Source organism: Eurytemora carolleeae, unplaced genomic scaffold (genome assembly GCF_000591075.1).
Source record: "Eurytemora carolleeae unplaced genomic scaffold, Eaff_2.0 scaffold1246, whole genome shotgun sequence".
Taxonomy (NCBI): domain Eukaryota; kingdom Metazoa; phylum Arthropoda; class Copepoda; order Calanoida; family Temoridae; genus Eurytemora; species Eurytemora carolleeae.
Window position 1 is genome coordinate 42,923 of NW_019397146.1, and position 23,765 is coordinate 66,687.

Below are 23,765 nucleotides of genomic sequence, written 5' to 3' on the forward strand. Positions count from 1 at the left end.
TCGAGCTCTAGTTGCACTCCACACACTTCAGAAGTTCAGTTACTCGTACACTTGATTACTGTGTACAGTGCACTGCCATAGTGAATCCATTGTGAATAAAAACATAAAACACTTCTTACAAACTCTGATTTTCAAATCCGTATATCTTTGCAACCTCCAATATTTTCAACTGTGAATTCTAATAGATCAATTAGTTGTGGTAATGAAAAGGTTTAAACCATATAGGTTGCAAATGTAAAGACAATCAAAGTGTAGTGCGATTAATTAGTTTCTTTGTAGACAATTAGATAATTGCTGATATATCGTTATATTTCTCCATCTTTCTTAGTCTCATCTTTATCTATTCTTGTCTGATCTCTATCTATTCTTGTCTGATCTCCGTCTACTCATGTCTAATCTCTATCTATTCTAGTCTGATCTCTGTCTACTCTTGTCTAATCTCTATCTATTCTTGTTTGATATATATCTATTTTTGTCTGATCTCTATCTATTCTTATCTAATCTCTATCTTTTCTTGTCTGATCTCTATCTAGTCTAGTCTGATCTCCGTCTACTCTTATCTAATCTCTATCTATTCTTGTCTGATCTCTATCTATTATTGTCTGATCTCTTTCTATTCTTGTCTGATCTCCGTCTACTCTTGTCTAATCTCCATCTACTCTTGTCTCATCTCCGGCTACTCTTGTCTCATCTCCGTCTACTTTGTCTCATCTCCTTCTACTCTTGTCTAATCTCCGTCTACTCTTGTCTGATCTCCGGCTACTCTTGTCTGATCTCCGTCTACTCTTGTCTGATCTCCGCCTACTCTTGTCTGATCTCTATCTATTCTTGTCTGATATCCGTCTACTCGTGTCTGATATCTGCTTACTCTTGTCTAATCTCTATCTATTCTTGTCTGATCTCCGGCTACTCTTGTCTGATCTCCGTCTACTTTTGTCTGATCTCCGTCTACTCTTGTCTAATCTCCATCTACTCTTGTCTCATCTCCGGCTACTCTTGTCTCATCTCCGTCTACTTTGTCTCATCTCCTTCTACTCTTGTCTAATCTCCGTCTACTCTTGTCTGATCTCCGGCTACTCTTGTCTGATCTCCGTCTACTCTTGTCTGATCTCCGCCTACTCTTGTCTGATCTCTATCTATTCTTGTCTGATATCCGTCTACTCGTGTCTGATATCTGCTTACTCTTGACTGATCTCTATCTATTCTTGTCTGATCTCCGTCTACTCTTGTCTGATCTCCGCCTACTCTTGTCTGATCTCCGTCTATTCTTGTCTGATCTCTATATATTTCATTTGATCTTTATATTTTCTTGTTTTGTCTTATTGTATTCCTCTTTAATTCTCATTTATTATTGTCTATCATTGATATACTCAGATCCTAATCTCTATTTGCATATTTCATGATAAATTGTAAATATGTGAAACTCTTTTATACAATAATATAAAGCTATAAAAAGTTTTCAAATGAGTTTCTCTTTTTGTTTTTCTAATTTACTAAGTTTTAGTGAAACTAAATTAAAAAGTTTTAAAATCAAATTGTCCGATTAAAGTCAGGAAGAGGTTATACACTGAATCCAGACTGGAGATTAAAACTTTAAATCTGGATATTGAAGTTTTAATCATGAATCATGAAAGCTCATTATTTCTGGATGCATTGAACCAGGATTAATACCAAGATGAATCTTTGCCTTTTTTCAGAAAGATAATCGAGCGTGTTCCATTTCACATCGGAAAAAGATTTCTAAGTTTCCAAAGTTATGGAAAACATTTGAGGAAGTTAAAAATGCGTGAATTTTTCCTGCTCTTATTTGTTTTCAGCGAGTGTATTTGCATTCGACTTCAAACTACAACAGCATCAGGTATATTAAGTTATAAAAAGGGTTTTTAGGAAAGGTTTCCACCGAAAGCAAGTTTTCGCGCAATTCCCAGCCAATTTGATCGCGAATTCCGTAAAAAAATAATTTAGCGGAAGCAAGTTACGCAAAAAAATCGACCCAATTTCAAGAAAAATGCGGAATTTTCCTTGCGAACGTAATGAGCGCAAAATATGAGGAAATTTGTCTTCCGTGAGGAAGCGCAAAAAAATGCGACAGAATTGAAATTTTCGTGCAAAAAGTTAATTAAGCGTGTTATTTTTGTTATGTTGGAACCCCTTCACCAGGTTCGGACTCGTTTTTTTCTTGGTCTTTCCTGAATCGCCTAACGTAAAATCCCGATAAACTCATGACGTTTTATTAATATTGTATACTACTTGCAAATACACATATATCATGAAGTTTAATCCCTCCTTATTTGAAAAGTTTCATGTAAAGTCAAACAAATTTTAGCATGAGTCTGACATTTCTATATTTAGTTTAATATAAGAATTTAAACACTTTAAATTCTAATACATGGTTTAGTTTAACCAAATACTACATTCTCATTTTAACAAAAGATAGCAAATTGAACAAATTCTGCAAAGATATTTCTCCGACTTCTTAATACACATAACTGAAATAGAAAAGCTTTTTAAAAATGGTCAGTAATTTACCATCGGCAGGGCCACGGTCCACACAGAACAGAAAAAGAAGGTCAACTCTAGGCGATATTACCAATACGGCTTTGTGGCGTTGTTATATAGCTCATCTGTTTTGGTTTTACGCACAAGTATGATGAGCATATTAAAGTTATCCTCGTATATAAAATGAATTCCAAATATTTTTGTTCTTCTTATTAGCTCTTCAAGAAGGCGATTTAAATACATATAAGATTTCAATCCTTCGTTCAAATTACTTCAGTTTGAATTTTGGGGAGGGGGGTAATCTTGAACAATTCATTTTAATGGGTTTTAGGTGCCCCGGTATTTAGGACTTAGCGCTGGAGTTGGTGTTTTAGGATAAGTAAAGTTTCTTGGACATTTTTTTTTGTGAGAAAATGTCTATCTAATTTGATTTAAAAAAATATGTATAATCGTTACACCAATCTATTAAAAATTCAATTATGGTATCTTTAAAACCCATTCTTCACGGTTCTAATGGACTTTAAGCGTAATTTCTAGTGACCCTTCATGAAAGAAAGTAAAGCCTAATTCACAACGGTACCCTAAAAACCTTTGTCTGATCATGAATCATTAAATAAGGTGTTATAGTGATAATTATGAAAACTGATTATTTTAAATTATGGTCTCTACAAAATGGACTTGCAAATTTAGACTGCAGGAACTTAAAGGAAATCTTACAATAAAAAACTTTTAAACCTAGAAAAAGAACAATATTATTCACATTATAAGATCAGATAAAGTTTTGAAGGGCATTGTTGTGAATCGAAAATTTGCTCGGAGAGTTACTTGAAATTATACTTTTAGTCCCTGTAATGTTTTTTAAACCTTGAGAGTGGATTTTCTAAATTAAAGTTTTTAACCTTGCTTCTAATATTTGCAATATTTGCAATATATATATATAAGGGATTTAAGTTTTATTAGATTTCCCCTAATCGATGTTGATGACGCTTTATAATATAAAAGTAAATATTTGTGTTTGTCAAATTTTTATAATGGGTTTAGCGTTAACAAGACAAGTACAATGCACATACAATGCATGAGAGAAACAAGTTTAATAAAGTAAATTCTTAATGATTTACATAGATTTAAAAATTTACGTCTTTTATAGTTTGCAGGATTTTTATGCATTTCATAGAAAAGAATTGATAAAAATCTCTCCTGGCTGAAAGTAAAACTGATATAAATAACATCCTAGTGTGCATATTCATTTCATTCATTCTGAAAAAGATTTTTTCTTTATTTTTTCTTCTACCATATTCATGAAATTGTCTACTTTAGTTTATTCATACGCATCTATTTTATTTAGTTATTACATATTATCAAATCATAAAATTACATTTCAACTACTCTTATTCTGTTTTTTTTTGTGTGCATTCTGGATGCTGGCGTTATACACTAGAAGCACTCTGAGTTTAAAATATGTTATATTCTGTTAAGACAAGTGAAACACAAAATGCTAAGTTTTGAACAGGTTTAAGGTTGCATGCTGAGGAACCTTCGAAATATAAACATTGTAATAGTCATATCCAGACATTTTGCTATTTTCCACTTTGTTTGGTAAAAATTAGCAACAAACTTATCATAGAAAACTGCTGACAAGAGTACCTGGGGATAAACTAAACGTAAGACGGGAACAGATTCAAAAGATTTAAATCTTTGCCACAAACTCAATTTTTCTTATCCCTATATCTTTGCAACCTGATAGTGTAAACCTTTGATATTCTAAACTTACAATTTAATCTAAAACGAAATTTGGTTGCAAATATTTAGGGACATAAAAATTTGAATTTGTGGCAAAGATCTTAAATCCTTTCAAGACAGCCAGACCTGAGCACGTTATCATTTTTAAAATTAGTTTCTCTATGGAATTAACGAGATACGGGAGAATCCCGTCAAGAAACTCTTTTTTTATAAACAAAAACCTTTAATTTTTGGATCGTTAACGAACAAAAAAATCGTTCATAGAAAAAAATGAACTAAAAAATCACGAACAGATGTCTTTTTCAAAATAATAATGACTTTTGTTAAATTTTCTGCTTAGAATTGCATAGCAAATAGCAAATTTATCTCATGTGATATTTTTACATTAATTGACTCATGATATAGCTGGGATGTTTACATCTTCTAAAATATCCAAAGTTAACACTGTTAATATAATTTTATATGTTGTTTACGTACACCAACTCTAAGAAAGAACTGTGAAAATGGTTAGTTGAACAATACGTTCCGTTGAAAACAGTCTAAGCCTGACTAGCCCTAGCGTAATTTAAAGTGACTCCCAAGAAAAGAGAGGAATGCTTTGACAGATCATCGACGTTAGAGAATTTATGTGTTTGTTTATATCTTAGATTATTTAGAGGGGGGGGGGGGAAATGTTTTTTTTTTGCAGGAAAAGAAAAAGAAAGAAAAGCCTACAGCTTTCAACCCTGTAGTTGTATCATGCAATATAATTATTTCCAGCAAGTGCAGAATTTTTATAATATCATTTTGAAATTTGCATTTAAATAGAAGCGTGTCATAAAACAAGAAAATGTAATTTCATAAATTGTAAAAAAGTTATTTTCTTTAAAATTCTAAAGTAATTTTAGGTTTTCTATCTTTATCAGTTTACAATTACACGTTTTCATTCAGAAGAGAAAGAAAAGGCACACATTTCTTATTCTAGGTTTCATTAATCTCCATTGGGCTAAACACCATTGAAATTTCAGGCTTAGACTATTTGATCTAACAGAAAATTACCTAAAAATTTGAACTTGGATTGTTTTAAGAGACGTTTTGGTATTGATTCCTGGTAAGTGGAATAGAGCCCGTTTAAGGGTAGACTGCGCCATCTTTAAAGGATCTAATGAGACGGTCAAACTTTCCTTGTGATTTCAAGAGACCTTCTAAGGGTATACCCGTTAACCCTTAAACCCTATATCTGATTAATAATTCGAAAGATATCCTCGTTTCTTCTAATAAAGAAGCGTTTAATTCTGAAAACCTGTTTCTGCAGCAGAAATGCGCAAGTTTCTTTACAGAGACACTGAAATTGCAACTTTTATTGCAGAGATGATGGATAGCATATTCATTCAGACATTTTTTTGGGCACTGTTGTGAATCTACCATGTAACTCTGTCAGAGTTAGTTTATGATGTAATTTATACAATCTTTATTTTTTGTTTTGGTTAATTCATTCCATATTTAGAGATTTAATAATAATGTTTAATTCAAAAAATTTATATATGTTTCTAACAACATTTTAAGTCGAAGTATGAATTCTCAATAGTCCTTTACATTCTCTTGCTTGTGTTTAGTATTTGTTTGAGGATTACTTAAATCTTGTTCGTGGATTTTTCTTTGGAACGGAAGACGACATAGACTCCGATACAATATTACAATTGTCTTATTTTGTTTCAGCATTGTATACGGAGTATATAGCGGGGGTTGAAGGATACCCTGCCCTGCTACCCTGTGACGTCACTCCCCCACACCCTGACGAACTAGTGGCGCTTGTACTTTGGTACAGGGGGGATGAGGGAGAACCATTGTACAGCTATGATTCAAGACAGGTACATACATACATTACGATATCTTTACCTGATACACTTATTTTAAACTATACGGTACGTTAGTAAGCCGAGTAGGTTATAAAAAGTCTAAATACTTTATTTAAACCGGAATTAATTTTATCTTAACCTGCAATTAGTTATCTAAACCTTAAATAATTTATCAAACTTTAAATACGTTATTTAAACCTAAAAAATGTTATGTAAAACGGTAGTACGTTATTTAAATCTAAAGAATGTTATGTAAAACGGTATCTAAACCTGAAGTTCGTAATTTTAATCTTATAGGTTGATTTTCTAAATCTCAACTACATTTTCTAAACCTGAAGTACGTTCTCTAAACTTGCAGTACGTTATGTAAACTTGTAGTATTTTTATAGAACTTTTTTGTTTTTATAATTTTTATCTTTAGTTTTATAATCTAAACTTTGCAAAAAGTTTTATAAAATTATCATTATTTATTATTAGAATATATCTATATTTATTGGAATTTAATATGTGATGGAAACTGAAATTTTCAATTTTAAGAAAGTTTTGTGTCGCTATTTGATTGTCGTTGAAAAGGAAAATAACGGTTAGAAATAATTTTGAAAGTCAAATTAACATTAAGAATGAAAAACAGCATTTTCTAAATTTACTCAGACCCATTTCTGTTAATTAGTTTATAAATTGATTTTAAAACTACTGGGATTTGATTTTATGAACTTGAGGCTCGCTGAACTGCCTAACGCCGTTTCAAATGACTTGAGTATTTGTAACAAACTCTGATTTCATAATACTTATATCTTTGCAACCCAATGTCGGAGACCTTTGATCTTTCAAACTATAAATTATTTTTTTTCCAAATTTTACACCATCTGCGATGCAGTTCAAATTCAATAAATTCGGTCCTTGGTAACATTTTTAGACTTATTAAAAGTTAAACATAAGATTGTTTAAATCCCGTTTTATTCCATAGTTTAATGGCTCTCGTTGAAATGTTTTTTTTTATTGCAGAATAAATTAAAAATCAATTAAAAAGAACAACTAGCATTTTACCTTGAAATGTATAGAATAGCTAATTAATGGAATGTTTAAAATTTCATGTTGCAGCAACAAAACATGTTTTTATAACACCGTCTATAGAATATAGTTTCAAGCTGCACTAAGCAGTTATTCATAATTATAAAGCACCCCTCCCTCAGAAAACATTGAGGGAGACCTTCTTAAAGGGATTATAAAACTAATTTCAAGTAAAACAACAGTAACCAGTAGCCCTTTATCAGATCAACAAAACCAACTTCCACCTTTACTCAGATATTAATGTGTATTTATTTTACATTGCATATTATTTAACATTTACTGTATTTTTACAAATAAGATAAAACATACCAAGTGAGTAAAAAAAAGTGTGATTAGCGGCATCTGGCGCAAAATTGTGCTTTTTTGTGCAACTCTCCTGTATGGTGTTTTTTTTTAATATTTTTAAATCTTTTTTTGGTACTCTAATGGCCCAAAAAAAATCCTCCAAACTTATTTTTCTCTTAAGAAGTTCAAAAAATTTTAAGAAAAAGTTGTTTCAATGGCTCTTCAGTTTTCAACTGAACAGCGTAAATTTATAACATTAGAATACACTTAGAAGAATAAAACTATAGGATTTAAAGACTTTTTCCTTAAAAATTAGACCAGAACTAAAAATTGTGAATTTTCGTATTACAATTTTGCAAGTTTTGATGTTGAGAGAAAAAATCTAATATGTTAAAGATGTTATAAAGATTGAATCACAGAATCATTGAAAATTCGCAAAATTGTAATAAGAAAATTTGCAATTTTCAGTTTAGCCTAATTTTTAAGGAAAAGTTGTTTTTCAATGGTCCTTCATGTTTCAACTGAACAAGAAAATTAAGAAGAAAGGAACTAGATAATTTAAATAACTTGTCCTTAATTAGACCAAAACTGAAAATTTTCTTTTTACAATTTTGCGAATTTTCTGTGATTCTGTGATTCAATCTTTATAAAATTTTAGATTTCGATTGAAATAATTTGTAAACACATTTTTGCCTTTCTGAACTTCTGATTTTGAGAGAAAAAAGGTTCGTGGATTTTTTTGGGCCATTGGTGCCGTAAATCACACTTTTTTTGACTCACCCTGTATATATATATTGGTATTATGGTATTAAGTTTCTTGTAAAAATGGAGGTTCTTCATTGTTTAGTAATTTAGTTGAGTAAACAAAATATGTATTAAGTTTTATTAGTTTTTAACCCCAAACAAGCCCGACAAGCATTTAACATAGTGTTTCCATTGAAAGTAAATTTTCCCAATTTTGCGCAATTATTACTAAGGCTGGGAAAATGGTTCAAATTAACTTGCGTATGTGCTTGAGAAAAATAGAATGAACCCCCATTGTCCATCATAAAATTAAAGTTGGACTACCATCTAAAAGGGAGTGACCGGCTAGACATGGTAGTTTAGCTCAGAGTGCAATATTAAAGAAAACTTTTGATTTTTTTATGCTACTCCCAGTTCAACTACCGTCTAGTTATAGGTCACTCCCTTTAAGCTTTGAGAAATGTATTAAGTGTTGCAGAAAAATGCTTTGGAAGTTTTTGATATTCTTAGAATGACAACTATACAAACATAAGCATTTTAATCTGAATCTGCATCAATTTGCTACATGTTTTAATACTATCAAATTATATTTTAAACATACTAATTAATTAAATGTACTGATTAACATAAGAAAGGCAGGAAACCTGAAATATACTTCCTTTTTAGTTACATTCATTTCCAAATCCAACATGGCTAGAGAGCAACTAAAAAAACTCATATTGTCATAGATTAATTATATAATTAATTTTATTTTTCTTAGTTTGGAAGATTTTTAAATGTTGATTTATGTATTAGGGAGCATGGAACAAGGGGCAAAGATGGAGTGATGAGAAACAGTTTGGAACCAGGTAAATATATATTTAAACCAATTAAAGAGCTAGGTAGATATATATTTAAACCAATTAAGGAGATAGGTAGATATATATTTAAACCAATTAAGGAGATAGGTAGATATATATTTAAACCAATTAAGGAGATAGGTAGATATATATATATATATACAAACCAATTAAAGATCTAGGTTTATATATACAAACCAATTAAAGATCTAGGTGTATATATACAAACCATTTAAGGAGATAGGTATATATATAAAAACCAATTAAAGAGCTAGGTATATATATATCAAACTAGTTAGGAGCTAGGTAGATATATACAAACCAATTAAGGAGCTAGGTATATATATACAAACCAGTTTGGAGTTAGGTAGATTTACAATTCAGTTTGGAGCTAGGAAGATTTACAATTCAGTTTGGAGCTAGGTAGATATTACAAACAATTCAGTTTGGAGCTAGGTATAAACACAAACCTGTTTTGAACTAGAAAAATAGAATTCTTTGCTAAAATTCAATTTTGAGTAAATTTTCATCAATCTTCATTTCTCTTTCAACACTCTAAAACTATTTTTTTAGAAACATTATTTTTATTCTCTAAAACTTCATAATTTTTTAGCAATTCGTGACATTTAACTAAATATATTTCTATTTGAAAAAAAGGGACTTTTGAACTTAATTTTAATTGACTCTCTATCATTAGAGTGATATAACCGATTCACAACGGTACCCTTAAACCAGTATCTGATAAAAAATTTGGATAGTGTCTTTCATTAGGTTGAAAAGTGCTTAATTCGACAATGTCCTCATTATTATCTTTAACAGAAATGCGCTAGTAAATTTTTAAATAAACCACAATAAAAAATAAAACACTTAATAAAGGGACAATTCCCGCATTCTTGATCAGACAAAGCTTGTATAGGGTAGCGTTGTGAATTGAATATAACACTATTTAAATGGAAATAAATTTAAACTGCATGCCATGGTTCCTTAAAGTTAAAAAATCTGACTTGTGCTTAATCCTATTCCGGCTGAAGTTTTAAGGAGATAACTCAAAAAGTATTGGTCTGAATCTATTCAAATTTTTCGACTTTTCTAACACATGCCCCTTACTTCAGGCTCAACGCAGGGCTTTTATAACTTCTGCCTGAGTCCTCAGGCATACTGCCTGAATGCCTTATTTTTTCCTTTAACCCGAATAAATCTATCTTTAGACTAACTGCCGGTCATTGGATTTCAACATTTTATTGTTCTTTTGAAAGCTTGAACAAAAGGGAGCAGATTGCACAATTTTTGCGGAGAAATTTTGCAAGGATGCCTTTAAAAGAGAATTTGCATATTTCTATTTTTACTTGAATACAAATTTAGTTTTTGAAAATTGCAAATATTTTTGCATATTTGAGTGTCCAGGGCTGTCCAAAACTGTTTAATTTATTATCTATAGCGCACTTTTTGCTTAATAACTTGATATTGCAATGAATGATTGAATTTTTTTATTTTTTTTTATTTTTTGTAGATTATCATTTTTGGAAAGCCCAAGAACTTTCCAAAAATGTAGCTAATGTTATAAATTTGTAAGACAATACGTCCCCCCCCCCCCCCNTGACATCTACCATTAGCAAAGGGTGTGAACCCATTCTTGTTGACTGTAGTAGTCTTTGACATCTAAATTAGCAAAAAGTGTGAACCCATTCTTGTTGACAGTATAATGGTTATATAAGGTTGCGGCCCTAGTCCTGAATATAGTCTTCAACCATTTTGCATGCTTTCTCTCAGAGAAAGGAGGTGTTGACACCTCAACTGCTTTCTATTAACTATCCGCCCTTTTAAACTCTTAGAAGGGTTAGTACTGACGAAGAGATCATAGGGATGGTTATACCTAAATGTTACCGCCGAGATTGGCTGAAGTGTTATCTCTCACCTCTACTCATTCTATTCATGATCATTAGTATTTTATGTTTTACCGCAAATATAGTTTTGTGTTTTGTAATTCGTGTTTCTATTCAGTTCGGATGGGCTAGTGTCTTTATAATACATTAGATATAATTATAATTACAAGTCGAAAGTGAAACGCATCTTTACCGAAGCTTAAAAAAAATTTTCAAATTGCAAATATTTCAAAGAATATATATTTTTACTGTCAATGATATTTCTAAGAAACTGAGTATACAAATTGTTTATTTATAGTACAGGGTGTCCCAATAAACATGGAAATAAAATGAAAGTTTCATTTTTCAAGTCGTCTTTGTTCCAAGCAGGATTATTTCATGAAAATTAACGGAGAATGGAGATGTCAGGAAATTTCTCCAGATTCCAGTTTTTAAAAAAAATCAACAAAACTGTTAAAATTTTTAATATCTCCGTCAATTTTCCAGATACAAATATGGTAGAATACATTATCAATTATGCAATTCGAAAAAAAAAATTCAAATGGGGGAAAATAAAACGTCTATACAGGGTTGTCCATAGATGAAACTTGAATACCTTGAGAACACTCTTGATAGACGGGACACTATAGGCTGGGCACAGTCACGGCAATCCAATTTGTCCAAGATATAGATTAACATAACGGAGGCCGATCAAGTGATCATTCGTTTTTAACAAATAACAATCGTTTATTTGTCAAACCAAATTTTAAAAAGATTCCGTGTGTAAATGTAGCTTTGCCTGATCTGACTGCCCTCCAAAGAAGGTTGTGGGTTTAAAGTTCCAAAAATACATATTTTATTTGCTGGGGATCAGGCCTGAATACAAACGAAAATATTCGTTAACTTATTGTGGATAAAAGTTTTTTCTATTAAATTTGGACTTGCAGCCAAGGCCCTGACTTCAATTGGTTACTGGAACCTTGCCCCACACCCTGAACTAACCACAGAGAGAAGCATACTGTTTTTTTTTTATTTGAAATCAAACGTGTTTTCGTCAATATTTCAACAATCTTTAAACTTACAGATTTGTTTATTTTATACTTTTTCCTTCAAAATATGCCAACAAAAAATTATTTAAGAAAAAAGGCTATAAAGTTATGTATAAGAGGTCAAATTGTGATCGGAAGTCACAGCTTTCTAAAATATTGACAGAACCGTTAAATCCACGTGCCCAGCCTTAGGCAGAAACCACAGCTAAACTTGAACGCACAACCATACTTAGAAATTAAATTAATTCTGCTTTAACATAAACAAAACTCTCAACAACTTTGATAAAGAGATGGAGAGAGGGGGGGGGGAGCTGTGTTTTATTATGGTAATCAAGATTTAATTCAGAATTAAACAAACTTATTTAAAACTCTTTTATTAAGTTTTTTAAAAAAGGAGGTTTTAAATCTGAGGACAAATACGCTTTGTTTAGATTGTTTATTTAGACTTTAAGATTTTTCAAGAAAAAAATCGTTCAAAAATAATTGTTTGGTTTTCTGGACGTTTCTGGAACTAGCAAATTTTCTTAATTAAATTTTGCGCATTATTATTAGATTTTACGAACAAATTTCAAAAATAAGCAACATATTTAATTTTAGGGCACACCTTCATCTCAGCACATCTCCAGCAGAACTTAGAATAGAAGATATTCAGGAAGATTCAAAATATTTTTTTCGAATTTTTTTTATTTAACATTAAATAACTGTCTTCATTTCAAGTGACCCATTATATCCAAATAGGGTCGTTCCCGATTAGACCGGTACTTTTTACACCTCTGGTCAAAATTGTGGAAGATTTCATCGTTTTTGCTGTTGAATTCTGGCAAATTCCTTCATTGTTACTGCACCATTTATCCGAAAATAATTAAAGAGATTTCAAATCCGCTTTTTATGCATTTACAATAAAGTTTGTAATTCCCTTTTATGTTTTCAAAACAAGCTAAATTTAATGTTTATCTTTCAGGAATAAGATTTTCTGCACTTTAAATGTTTTCTTTCAATATTGTTGAAATTTCATTCAATTCCTAAGAAAAATGTTAACATTGCTGGGTTAAGCATTATAGGATTAGACTTCAGAGATGACTGAATACCAAGTATATTCATTCTTTTTTCTTATATTATTAATTTCCTGGAACTGCAAAAACTTTCTTCTTTCTTGGATATTTCATTAAGGACGGTTATTCATTAGAACAAATTTAAGCGTGAGCTCGTCATATTTTACAGAGTTTTAGGTCGTCATTAAAGGGTATATCTTCGTGGTAACCGTGTAAAATTACTCTTAATAAAAAAAAACATTCAAACTACAACTAAGTTATAACTGAATTCGTACTTTGACGATCCTTCTTATTAATACAACGCTGTACAGTATTCAAGCATACTGGAGTCAATTTGACAGATAAAACATATAAAAAATATAATTTTACTGACTAAATTATTACATATTTTTCAAAAAAACATATCGATGAAAGCCATGGTAAAACCGTAGTGTCGATTATTTCACTATCACCATTTCCTTTGCTGTTTCTATAATTTTATTCGCAGATTTCATCAAAAAGTCGTCTTCACAATAAAAATAAAGAAAACCTCCAACAAGCGACCCTATAGCTGAAAGAATTTGCATGAACTTGCGAGATTTAAAATAAATTTCAATAACTTATTTCCAATAATATAAGTTCATTATTTTGTTCAACCTTTTTGTATAATAGTTTGTAGAATAGTGTTTGTTGGATACATGTTTTGTCCATGTTATTTAAGAATTGTAAAAAGGTTCTTCAGCTGACCACTGTTGAAATATTCCAAACGAATTTCCGCTCTTTTTAAACATTTCACACTAAAATTTTTCTCTGCAATAATGCACTTTCATCTCAACTACCATGTCTAGCCAGCCGCTCCCTTTAAATAATATTTGGTTTGTTGTGCGGCAGACAGCTGATGCTGGAATCTACAGATGTCGCGTAGATTTTAAATCTGCTCCAACCAGAAACTCTCTCGTAAACCTTACAGTCATAGGTTGGTACATTTTCAATAATATATACATTATTATTAACAACTAAGAGACAAATTAACGATCGTTTTATATTTTTTTTTCAGCCAGCTCTATTATGAAATTGTGTATGGTGATGGGCCACGTTTGACTTTTTTTTATTTCCAGTTCATCGTTCGTATCTTTTCAAACAAATAAATTGATTTCGTTCGTTTTTTCATTAAATCATCGTTCAGTAAAATCGTTCGTTCAGTAAAAAAAACGATCCCCTTTTTTGAAAATTCGTTTGTTCAGTAAAAAAAAGATAATTTTTCAAGTATGATTGAAAAAATTTAAAAAGTTCGTTTTTTGTGTTATTTTATTACTCTGAACGATCCACTTCGTTTGTCCACTGTTCGTTTTTTCTGAATGACACCCTTTAAAGTTTCGTTAGTTCTAATAAATTTCGTTTTTAAAAGAAACGATGTCCATCTCTAATTGTGTTTAGTATGAAAAAGTGCTAGATTCAAAACCATTTTAGAAGTTGTGTTGTGCGCAACCTTTGTATAATCTTGAAATGCAATACAAAGTTCTTGAATGTTTAAACAATTTAGATATTCTGTAATAATTTGAAATTCTGTTAAATTCCCGTAACTTTAAGGGCACAAGTAAGGCCGAGCACATTTTGAAAATGCCGAACCAAAGATTCGAAGAGTGTAAAAAATATCTTGAAAATATTGTAGATATAATTAAATTTAATTTGTTCCGTTGATAGTTACTTGTCAGCATTAAATCAAATTAATGAACAAAAAGAAAAGAGATTAATTGTTAGAAACAGAGTTAATTGTAGTTCGCCATTTTATTTTTGCAAAACTATTTCTTACAAATACTTATTTCAAAGTTTATTCTTGTATAAACGAGACTGCGGAGATTTTGTTTCCGGCTTTTTAGACGTAGAAATTGTTTTTTTTTATTTTTTTTTATTTGTGTTTAACTGAAATACTTTTAATACATCCAGAATAAAGAAATGGGGGAATGTCCTCTTGGTTTTTACTTTTTACTTAGGAAATGTTTACGTTATTTTCAAAATTGTTGCAGTACAACTAATATAAATTTCTAAATCCTATTTGGTCACTTTTTAAAACCATGTAAGTTGAAAATGATAGCATTTAGTGAAATTTATATATGTATAAAACGAATTAGAAAACGATATTAATTCCATTGTTTTCTGGTTCCAATTGTTTTATGTACAGTGCCTCCCCGTGTACCGCATGTATTTGACGGTACGGGTCGGGAACTGGTGGATACGGCTGGACCCTACCTACTAGGAACTGTTACGTCCCTGAAATGTGTGGTGGACGGAGGTAAGACTTTTTTCTTTTAAAGGGAGTGTTCAGGAAAATCGAAATGAAAATAATTCCATAGATAGGAAGATAACGGTGTAAGACTAAATAGAATAGATCAATATATTTTAAACACAGCAATTGTGCAGTGTAACTGTGTAACTGTACACACTGCACAGCACAGACACATTTCATTTAATTAGTTGATAATAACTATCAATAAAAATAAAGTTATTAGCTTTATACTAACAAAAAAATGTAAAAATATCGTCTTTATATTCCACAGCTTTATGGTTCTCACTGTATTTACTGCGTATAGATCTGATCCAAACAAATAATAAAGATCCTCGAAGTAAGACCAGGAAGAGTAGAAGGTGAGAGTGAGTAAACACTATCAAGAGCTATATTGATTAAAGGTATAGTGGGCCAACTTCATAAAAAAGAAAAGATATAGTTTTCCTGAACAACGTAGCCCGGGGTCATCTGAAACAAATAAAAAAATGTCTAGTTTTCTACAGAAACAACTGGAGGGGGGAGTAGGTGGTCATTTTAAAATATAAATGAGAAAAGATCTAGTTTTTTTACAGATTAGCTCTAAACAACAGGGGGCGAGGGGGGAAGCAACTAAAAACAATGAAAAGAAAAGGTCTATTTTCTAAAAATTAATCTTAAACAACTTGAGGGAGTCGGATAAGATTAGCTGTAAACAACCTAGGTAGGGGGGCGGGGGGAGGTTAACTTGTAAGAAGACTTAGTTTTTTAAGATATTTACTATAAACAGCTTTTTTAAACCTCTCTCTCTATGCACCCTTGATTAATATCAAAGTTAGAATAGGTATTTTTTAAAATGAGCTTACCTTAAAACGTTCCAACTTTTTCTAGTCATTTCATTAACGGTAAGTTCTAACAATAAAAAAGAAAATTGCAGGTAGCCGTTAGTTTTAAAGGTAAGAACGGAATGTTAACGGTACTTTCCGTTTTTTAAAGTTACCGTTAGTTAACGATCTTAATTCTATTAACGGCGTTGACGGAAGATATTTTGCTGTTAACAATTGTTTTTTTTTTGCAATAAACGACATTAGCCGAAGCGCAAACAAATTTTTCGTTAACGGTTAAAGGTTGTTTGCAGCATAAACGGTGTTAACGGTTTGCCAAAACAAAATGTCCATAAAAAAGTTTATAAAATTGGATTTACGGCAAAAGCCGTCATCAAATTGCAAAAAAAAATCTTTAAGGTTCCATCATATAAATAGGGTTGGGATTGAGAAAGACTGAAGACGACATTTCAAAACATCGAAAATGTAAAAAATTGACCAGTCATACTTGCACCATTGTACCTATTCTCTAGGGCCTTTTTTCCATGGATTTTGGACAAGGGTGGTGGCGCCACCCACCCCCACCCTTGTTGTGCCTCTGAGAAATTCCCAGAAGAAAAATTGTAATATCTGTTTCTTTAGTCGAGTTACGAAGTGAAATTACCTAAGTGTCTTTTTGAAAGATAGTCCACCATTAAAACAAATAAAACCTTGCAGGAAAAGAAATGTACTTTAACAATTTTTCAAATTACAATATAAATAACCTGCGTAGAATTAACCTGGGGAATTATCAGTGAAGTTCTTAACTCTTAACAAATTAAAGCATAACATTATACAAAATAAGAAATTATATTTTATTTTAAAATGTTCAAACTTTTAAGCCATCACTTTACGATATAATTCACTCTAACCCTTCAAACTCAAGATCAAAAATGATTTTGGAAAGATGTTTTTATGCAGAATTCAGTGAGTTTTCAATTACAAATCTCAAACCAAGAACAGTACTGTTAGCCTAAATGTATACTAACCCCCTGGAGAAAAGTTACGAATAAGTTGTAACTCGGTAGACAAGTTGAATTATTACACCAGTTTTCTTGAACGAGGAGAAGAGACAGGAGAAACCTTTATTTGAGGGGAATTGCAATTCATGTAATGGTGTAAGCTGAGTCCTAAGAAAATGTACAGGAAAAAAGAAAGATTTCAAAGAAATGAAAAAGAAGGAAGATTTTAAAGAAATAAAAAGAGGCTTGGGGGGTTTAACCCTATTCTGATTGGGCTATTTTGGTTCCATCCCCCCCCCCTTATAAAAATGTTTTAAAAAATGTATTTTTGTTTTTTGACAAATACCTACATGTGGCACATAATACTGCAACCTTTTTTCAAGGCCTTTTCAAATAAGTACATTTTAGAGCATGCTATATCTCAAACAGTTTTGGTTCAATCTGATTACAAATTTGGTGGGACATCCCCCCCCCCCATTCTTGATAGGGTTGAACCAAGATTTCATTGATGCTGATTTCATTTCATTGATACAGCAACTTATTATTTAGTGTATTTTAACAAACTAGGCTTGAAGCGCCCATCTTCTTTTTCAACTTTAATTGTGGCTTTATCTGTGAGCATCTTCTCTTTGTACAGTAACATTTTTTTTTCAATTTGCGGATGAACTGATGGCTGACCTTTTATCGTGTGAATCTCAGGATTAAGCATATGGATTACCATTTACAGACCTTCGGATTAATTTAATTCCAATCCGACATCCGGTAGCGGTCATACCCTGTAGGAAAAATCTTGATTAAGGGATCAAGCATTTATCCTCAAATTTAAAAGTGCCCACATTGGATATCCAGATCAAGCAATATAAATAAACGATACTCCACAAAACATTTATGACCTCTTGAGTCAATTTAATATTTCTTACATTTTTGCAACCTGATTGTGTAAACCTGTGACATTTCTAGCTTTAACAATTTCATCAAGTTTAACTCGTAGTTTAAAATTGTGATTAATTCCTGTAAACTTCAGTTTAAGCCTATATCTTAGCAACTAAATTTTGTTTGTTTTTGATATTTCAAACTATAATATTAGATCAGATAATCTAAGTTTGAAATATTAAAGGTGTACACGGTTACAAGATCAGATTGCAAAGATATAGGGATTAGAAAATTGAAGTTTGTTGAAAGTTTTACAGGGATTACAAATCTGAGTTTGTGAAAAAGACTCAAGGACGATATTTGATCAACTCTTTTTTAGTCCAGAACATGGCACTTATATTAATTTATTTACGCATCATTTTCCTTAGATTTAACCGGAGGCAGCCTAAAAGTATAAAAAAATTGAAAAATTTTACATTTTGGCAAATTGTTATTTTAAATTTTTTTCCTAAAAAATCTTTTATTTTCGTTTTACTCTTGAGGTACTGTATAATGTAAAATAAGAAATCAAAAATTAAAAATTAGAAACCTTTAACAAAGCAGATTATTGGAGCATTCTCTTCAAAAACATAGTTTATATATATTTAATGTAAGTTGACTTAATAAAACTGTAACATTAAGATAAACAATGTTTTATCTTAAATTGCTCTCTTAGCTGGGCAAATAGTTTTCCTTCTCATAATAAAACTAAATAATTGAAGACTGTAAAAAGTCTGGAAAAAATCTCAAACAATTTTTTTTACCGAAATGGTTCATCTTAAAGTTCAAGAATTTTAGGGCGATTGGTGTCTCGTTTTCTATATATTTTAGGGTGATTGGTGTCTCGTTTTCTATATATTTTAGGGTGATTGGTGTCCTGTTTTCTATATATTTTAGGGTGATTGGTGTCCCGTTTTCTATATATTTTAGGGTGATTGGTGTCCCGTTTTCTATATATTTTAGGGTGATTGGTGTCTCGTTTTCTATATATTTTAGGGTGATTGGTGTCTCGTTTTCTATATATTTTAGGGTGATTGGTGTCTCGTTTTCTATATATTTTAGCTTTTAAATTTTGATGTCTTGCAATAATAACGCTAAAGATGATTTTGCAGATTTTTTGATTTTTTTGACGATTTTCCCTAGATTAACGTATTTACTTTTTCTTTAACTGACATCCTGAAATTGTGTCCCTCTATAAGCCATCCCTGTGGGGTTTTGTAAGTTTGTGATCCAAATTATCCAAAAGCCAGGGCTTTGCTACAAGTTCCAACTTTTTAATCATTGAATCTTTTAAACCTGATGTAGTAGACCTTTGATATTCAAAACTAAGCATTTTGCTGTTGCAAAGAGTCTATATTTTTTTTTTCATTAAAGGTTGACCTTGCCACTCTGAGGTTGTAATTAAAAAGAGATAAGGATTAAAAAAATAAAATTTGTTTTCAGTTCTTTTATCTTATTTAAGGTTCTCCTAAACCAGCTGTAACCTGGTGGAGGGAGGGTAGTTTAGTAGATTCTAGTTGGGAGGAGGGCAGCACTGGAGAGATTTACAATATTCTACAAATCGGACCATTAGATAGGTAAATACTACAGTTTCAACTACAAAAATTCCCTCTCCATCATTTTTCTAGATGAAAGATATGTTTGAAAACAATTTGGATAAATCACGATGCAAAATTTATTGAAAATGGAATAATAAAATCTCAATTTTTTTATTATTAAGGTGTAAACAATTAAGTTTTGTTCTTTAATCCTACGTTTTCATCTTAACACTGTTAATACCAGTCACTCCCTTTAACCTCCAGCTAACACTGTTAATACTGCAGTCACTCCCTAAATATGTCAAGAATGCATTTATGGAAAGTTTTTAAAGAGTCTGTTAATGTTATTTTCTGTGACTACTTTTATAAAGTGGCATGTACAATAAACAATGGTACCCCTTTAAAGATTTTTCTGATCCAGTGTGAGTAAGATATCTAATGTTTTTGCTTTGAAAACTGATTACTTTTATTCATTGTTTCTTTAAAAAATAATGACTTGCACATTTCTTGGTTAAGAAACAAAGAAGAATTCATCAGAATTTATCCAGAAAACAACTTTATTCTCCACATTATTGTTTAAATTAAGGTTTAAGATACCATTGGGAATTGAGCATGACCTTCTTCAAATTAAGGGGCACGTAAAATGTAGTCCCTAAATCTGTTTAAGGTTAAAGAAAACTACTTTAAACAATGTAGTTTTAAAACACTCTTAACAATAGTGAAAAAATAAAAAATAAAGCATTTTGGTCATGGGAAAACGTTTAAAGTCTGTTTTGAACAAAAAGTTATTTAAAAGTTTAAGGTAACTTGAAAGAATTTGATTTTCACGTTGACACGTTTAAATAATTGATTGAGTTCCAGGGAGTTAGAGGACCAATACAACATGATTAATCAGTCAAAGAAAGTTTAACAAAATTATAAACCTTTGTGCTAGAAATTCCTTTCAAATCAAAATGAGCATTTCATTTTCAGAATTAATATCATTCTAATTTGTTCAACCAAAAATAGGCATCGTCTTTTTGTCAAAACATTTATTTCTTTGATTTTGATTTCCAAAATTTGTTTTGATTCAATACTTTATCTATTATTTTTTTAAGATTCACATATCTTTGCAACATCTCTTTGCCATTAGGTTGCAAAGATATAGGGATTGGAAAACCAGAGTTTGTGACTAAGACTCAATCCCTTTGTTTTAAATGATATTAATGATCCTCCTGCTTTGCATTGCAATCATTATTGTTGTTTTATTACCAAGAAACCCTGTATAAACCAGACAAGTCTGTTTACATTGTAAACATAAACCACTGGTAAACACAGTCCGTATATTAGTTTATAATGATGAGAAATTGATAGTTGATTTACTTTTTTACAAAATTAATGGACCCACACAATAAAAACTGATCTTCATGAATATATATTGAATAGGGAGGATTTGGGAACAATATTAACCTGTCAGGGATCCAACAACAACCAATCTGTTCCATCTTCGAGACAAATTTCGTTGGATATGGTCTTTCCGCCAACAAAGCTTGCAATAACAACTGCCAGACAACCGCTTTCTGCCGGTCAACAATATACGGTAAGCTACAGCTAACAACCACAATTTAAACATACACAGTAAGCTAGCTATGGATAAAACAACATACCAGACAACAAAGTTAACAACTGTCACCGTTAAAGCAAATTGTCCAGACTTAGGTCTGAGCAGCACATAAAAATACCCGAATAATATCTAACTGCTGTTTAGAAATGCACTTTAATGTATATAAAACAGCAAAACATTCAGTTTTTAGCTAAGAATGTAAAGATACCTTATTTTGACTAATCGTGATATAACTACATTTAAGCGTCAAACATCCAAAATAGCTAAGATATATGCAGGCAAAATATACCAAAATCTCTTACGATCACCATACAATACAACCGTACATATGCTGGTCAAAAAACAAATAATTTATTTCGTTTCTTAACCTTTTAGTTTGGGACTGGGTGAGTACAATGCAATGCAATGTAGAATGTATATTGCCTAGCCTGAGGAAGGGTTAAATGCAAGCAGATGTAATATTAAAAGACCCCCTCCTATGGGTGCCCCCCGTCAGCCTCTTAGGGGGGGCACACGTATGGGGGGGGCGGGGGGCGCGTCCCCCCCCCTCGTACGCGCCTGACTAGACCGATAAATTTTTGTACTGGTTGGGATCATGCAACGATAAAAATCATGTGAATTCACCCCTGTATGCCGAGGTCCCTTAGCGCCTTATCCAATCAGGGTTCAGTCATGTGTTTGTTGTCTATTCTGAACCAATAGAAATAGTATGGCGGTAACATCTATCTTTCTATCTCTATCTGATTATCCAATCAGAGTTATGAATCCTTCAATGGGCGCTAACAGTAAATGGAAATATTTACTTCTACTGAAACTATAAATAATTATTTCAGCTTGATTGTGAGTCTCAAGGTTCAAGACCTCATGCAGTTATTACATGGTGGATGGGAGAGAGATTTTTAGGTAACATATTTCATATTCCGGTTAAACAAAAATGTAAGTGTCATTTTTACCCCACGAGTTATTTAGGGTAAGTCCTACGCATACTATAAAGCTGTCGAGCGCTGCGGCTCATGATAATTCTTTTGAAATAGAAAATATGTCCTATTACGCTTTAAATATAATGAAATACAGTGGTAGGTGATATCAATACAATGAAGACGACATTCGATTTGAATTTTTATTGATATTAAGCTGTTAAAAAGCATGGATACACATAAACATAAAAGTAAAGAGAAGCTGTCAGTTAAAAAGCCTCTCTTGGATTACTTGTAAACTTGTAATTCGAAAAAAGATAGTTAACAATCAAAATTAAATTCAAAAAGTCATATTCATTGTATTGATATAATCGCTTAACACTGTACAAAATCAGATATCTATACGATTGCATTAGAAACCATAGAACAGTCTTTTCTTACTGTTTCTAGTTTAGAAAATATTGCAAATTGATAAATCTAAAAAATACGTGTTCAGAATCTTATATTTGAATATATATTGAAATTCATACCACCAAAAAAAAAAAAAAAATTCCAAACAGAGAAAGAAAATGATAGAACGGAGTGCATTTATCTAGTTTTGTAGTCTATCCTACTATAGATTGAAAGCTTAAAGTATTTTTATCAATTCAATAAACTATTTTTAAAAGTGTGTAAACAATAAAGAGTAGAATACAGGGAATCATGTTTATAAGGAAACAGACAGTATAAATTGAACACTAAATATACAGTGATAACCAGAAAACTGATAGGAGGGTCGACTTTTAGACTCAATTTATGACTTTATACAGAAATTTAATAACTTACTGGTTAAGATTTTTTAATTTTTAACAAAATCAAATGCACTTCAGTATTGCTTTTAAGTCGTCTTCCCACAGTTTTCTGGTTATCACTGTATGACAGCGCAAACTCAAGAAAATATCTTTGTTTGCATACTAAGTGTACTGTATCAAATAGTTTTTAGGGAAGAATATTAATATTCCCAGCCTGATCACGGATATGTTACAAGGAATGGAATTTTGACGCAGACTGCCCTCCCAAGTAGCCCTGACGGTATCTACTGATTTGACAACTGTATATTGCTTTATATCTAGAGATAATCAATCAATCGAGATGAATATTTTAGGGTTATGACATATGTGATGTTATATTCTGCATTAAAAACTCTCCAAAGCGTACAATATTCATTTTTAAGGGGGAGGGGTCACAAAAGTAGAGATTTTTTCATCGAATTTTGAAAAAAAAACGCGTTAGATATAGCAAGATTTTAAGGGTATACATGTTGCAAATTGTAAATTCAACTCTAAAAATGAAGGTTTACTCGAACGTTTAAAGCCCCTCTAATAGGGACAAATGCTTGTAGGTAAAACAGAACAGTCGGATCGAGGAGAGGTCAGCAAATCTCAGCTTATTCTTAATCCTATGCCAGAACAAGACGGTCAACTCATAACATGCAGGTTATATATGTTGTATCAAACTATTCTAAATCCTATACCAGAACAGAATATTCTACTCATAACATGCAAGTTATGCATGTTATATCAAACTATTCTTAATCCTCTACCAGAACAAAAAAGTCAACTCATAACATGCAGATTATACATTTTATATCAAACTATTCTTAATCCTAAATCAGAACAGAATAGTCAACTCATAACATGCAGGTTATACATGTTATATCAAACTATTCTTAATGCTAAATCAGAACATAATAGTGAACACATAACATGC

At 31.3% G+C, this 23,765-nt stretch overlaps 1 protein-coding gene across 1 annotated transcript in view; it reads left to right on the forward strand.

The window, feature by feature from the left end:
* The first annotated feature begins 1,701 nt into the window (after positions 1-1,701).
* The window catches only part of LOC111712329 (hemicentin-2), a 46,626-nt gene continuing 24,562 nt past the window's right edge, over positions 1,702-23,765 (forward strand). The window contains exons 1-10 of the mRNA XM_023486904.1: positions 1,702-1,858; positions 5,938-6,089; positions 8,973-9,025; positions 12,525-12,579; positions 13,850-13,934; positions 15,141-15,251; positions 19,421-19,535; positions 20,922-21,075; positions 21,933-22,002; positions 23,398-23,491. Of these exons, the coding sequence (XP_023342672.1) occupies positions 1,783-1,858; positions 5,938-6,089; positions 8,973-9,025; positions 12,525-12,579; positions 13,850-13,934; positions 15,141-15,251; positions 19,421-19,535; positions 20,922-21,075; positions 21,933-22,002; positions 23,398-23,491 (965 nt within the window). The 5' untranslated portion in view covers positions 1,702-1,782. The remainder of the gene's footprint in view (positions 1,859-5,937; positions 6,090-8,972; positions 9,026-12,524; positions 12,580-13,849; positions 13,935-15,140; positions 15,252-19,420; positions 19,536-20,921; positions 21,076-21,932; positions 22,003-23,397; positions 23,492-23,765) is intronic.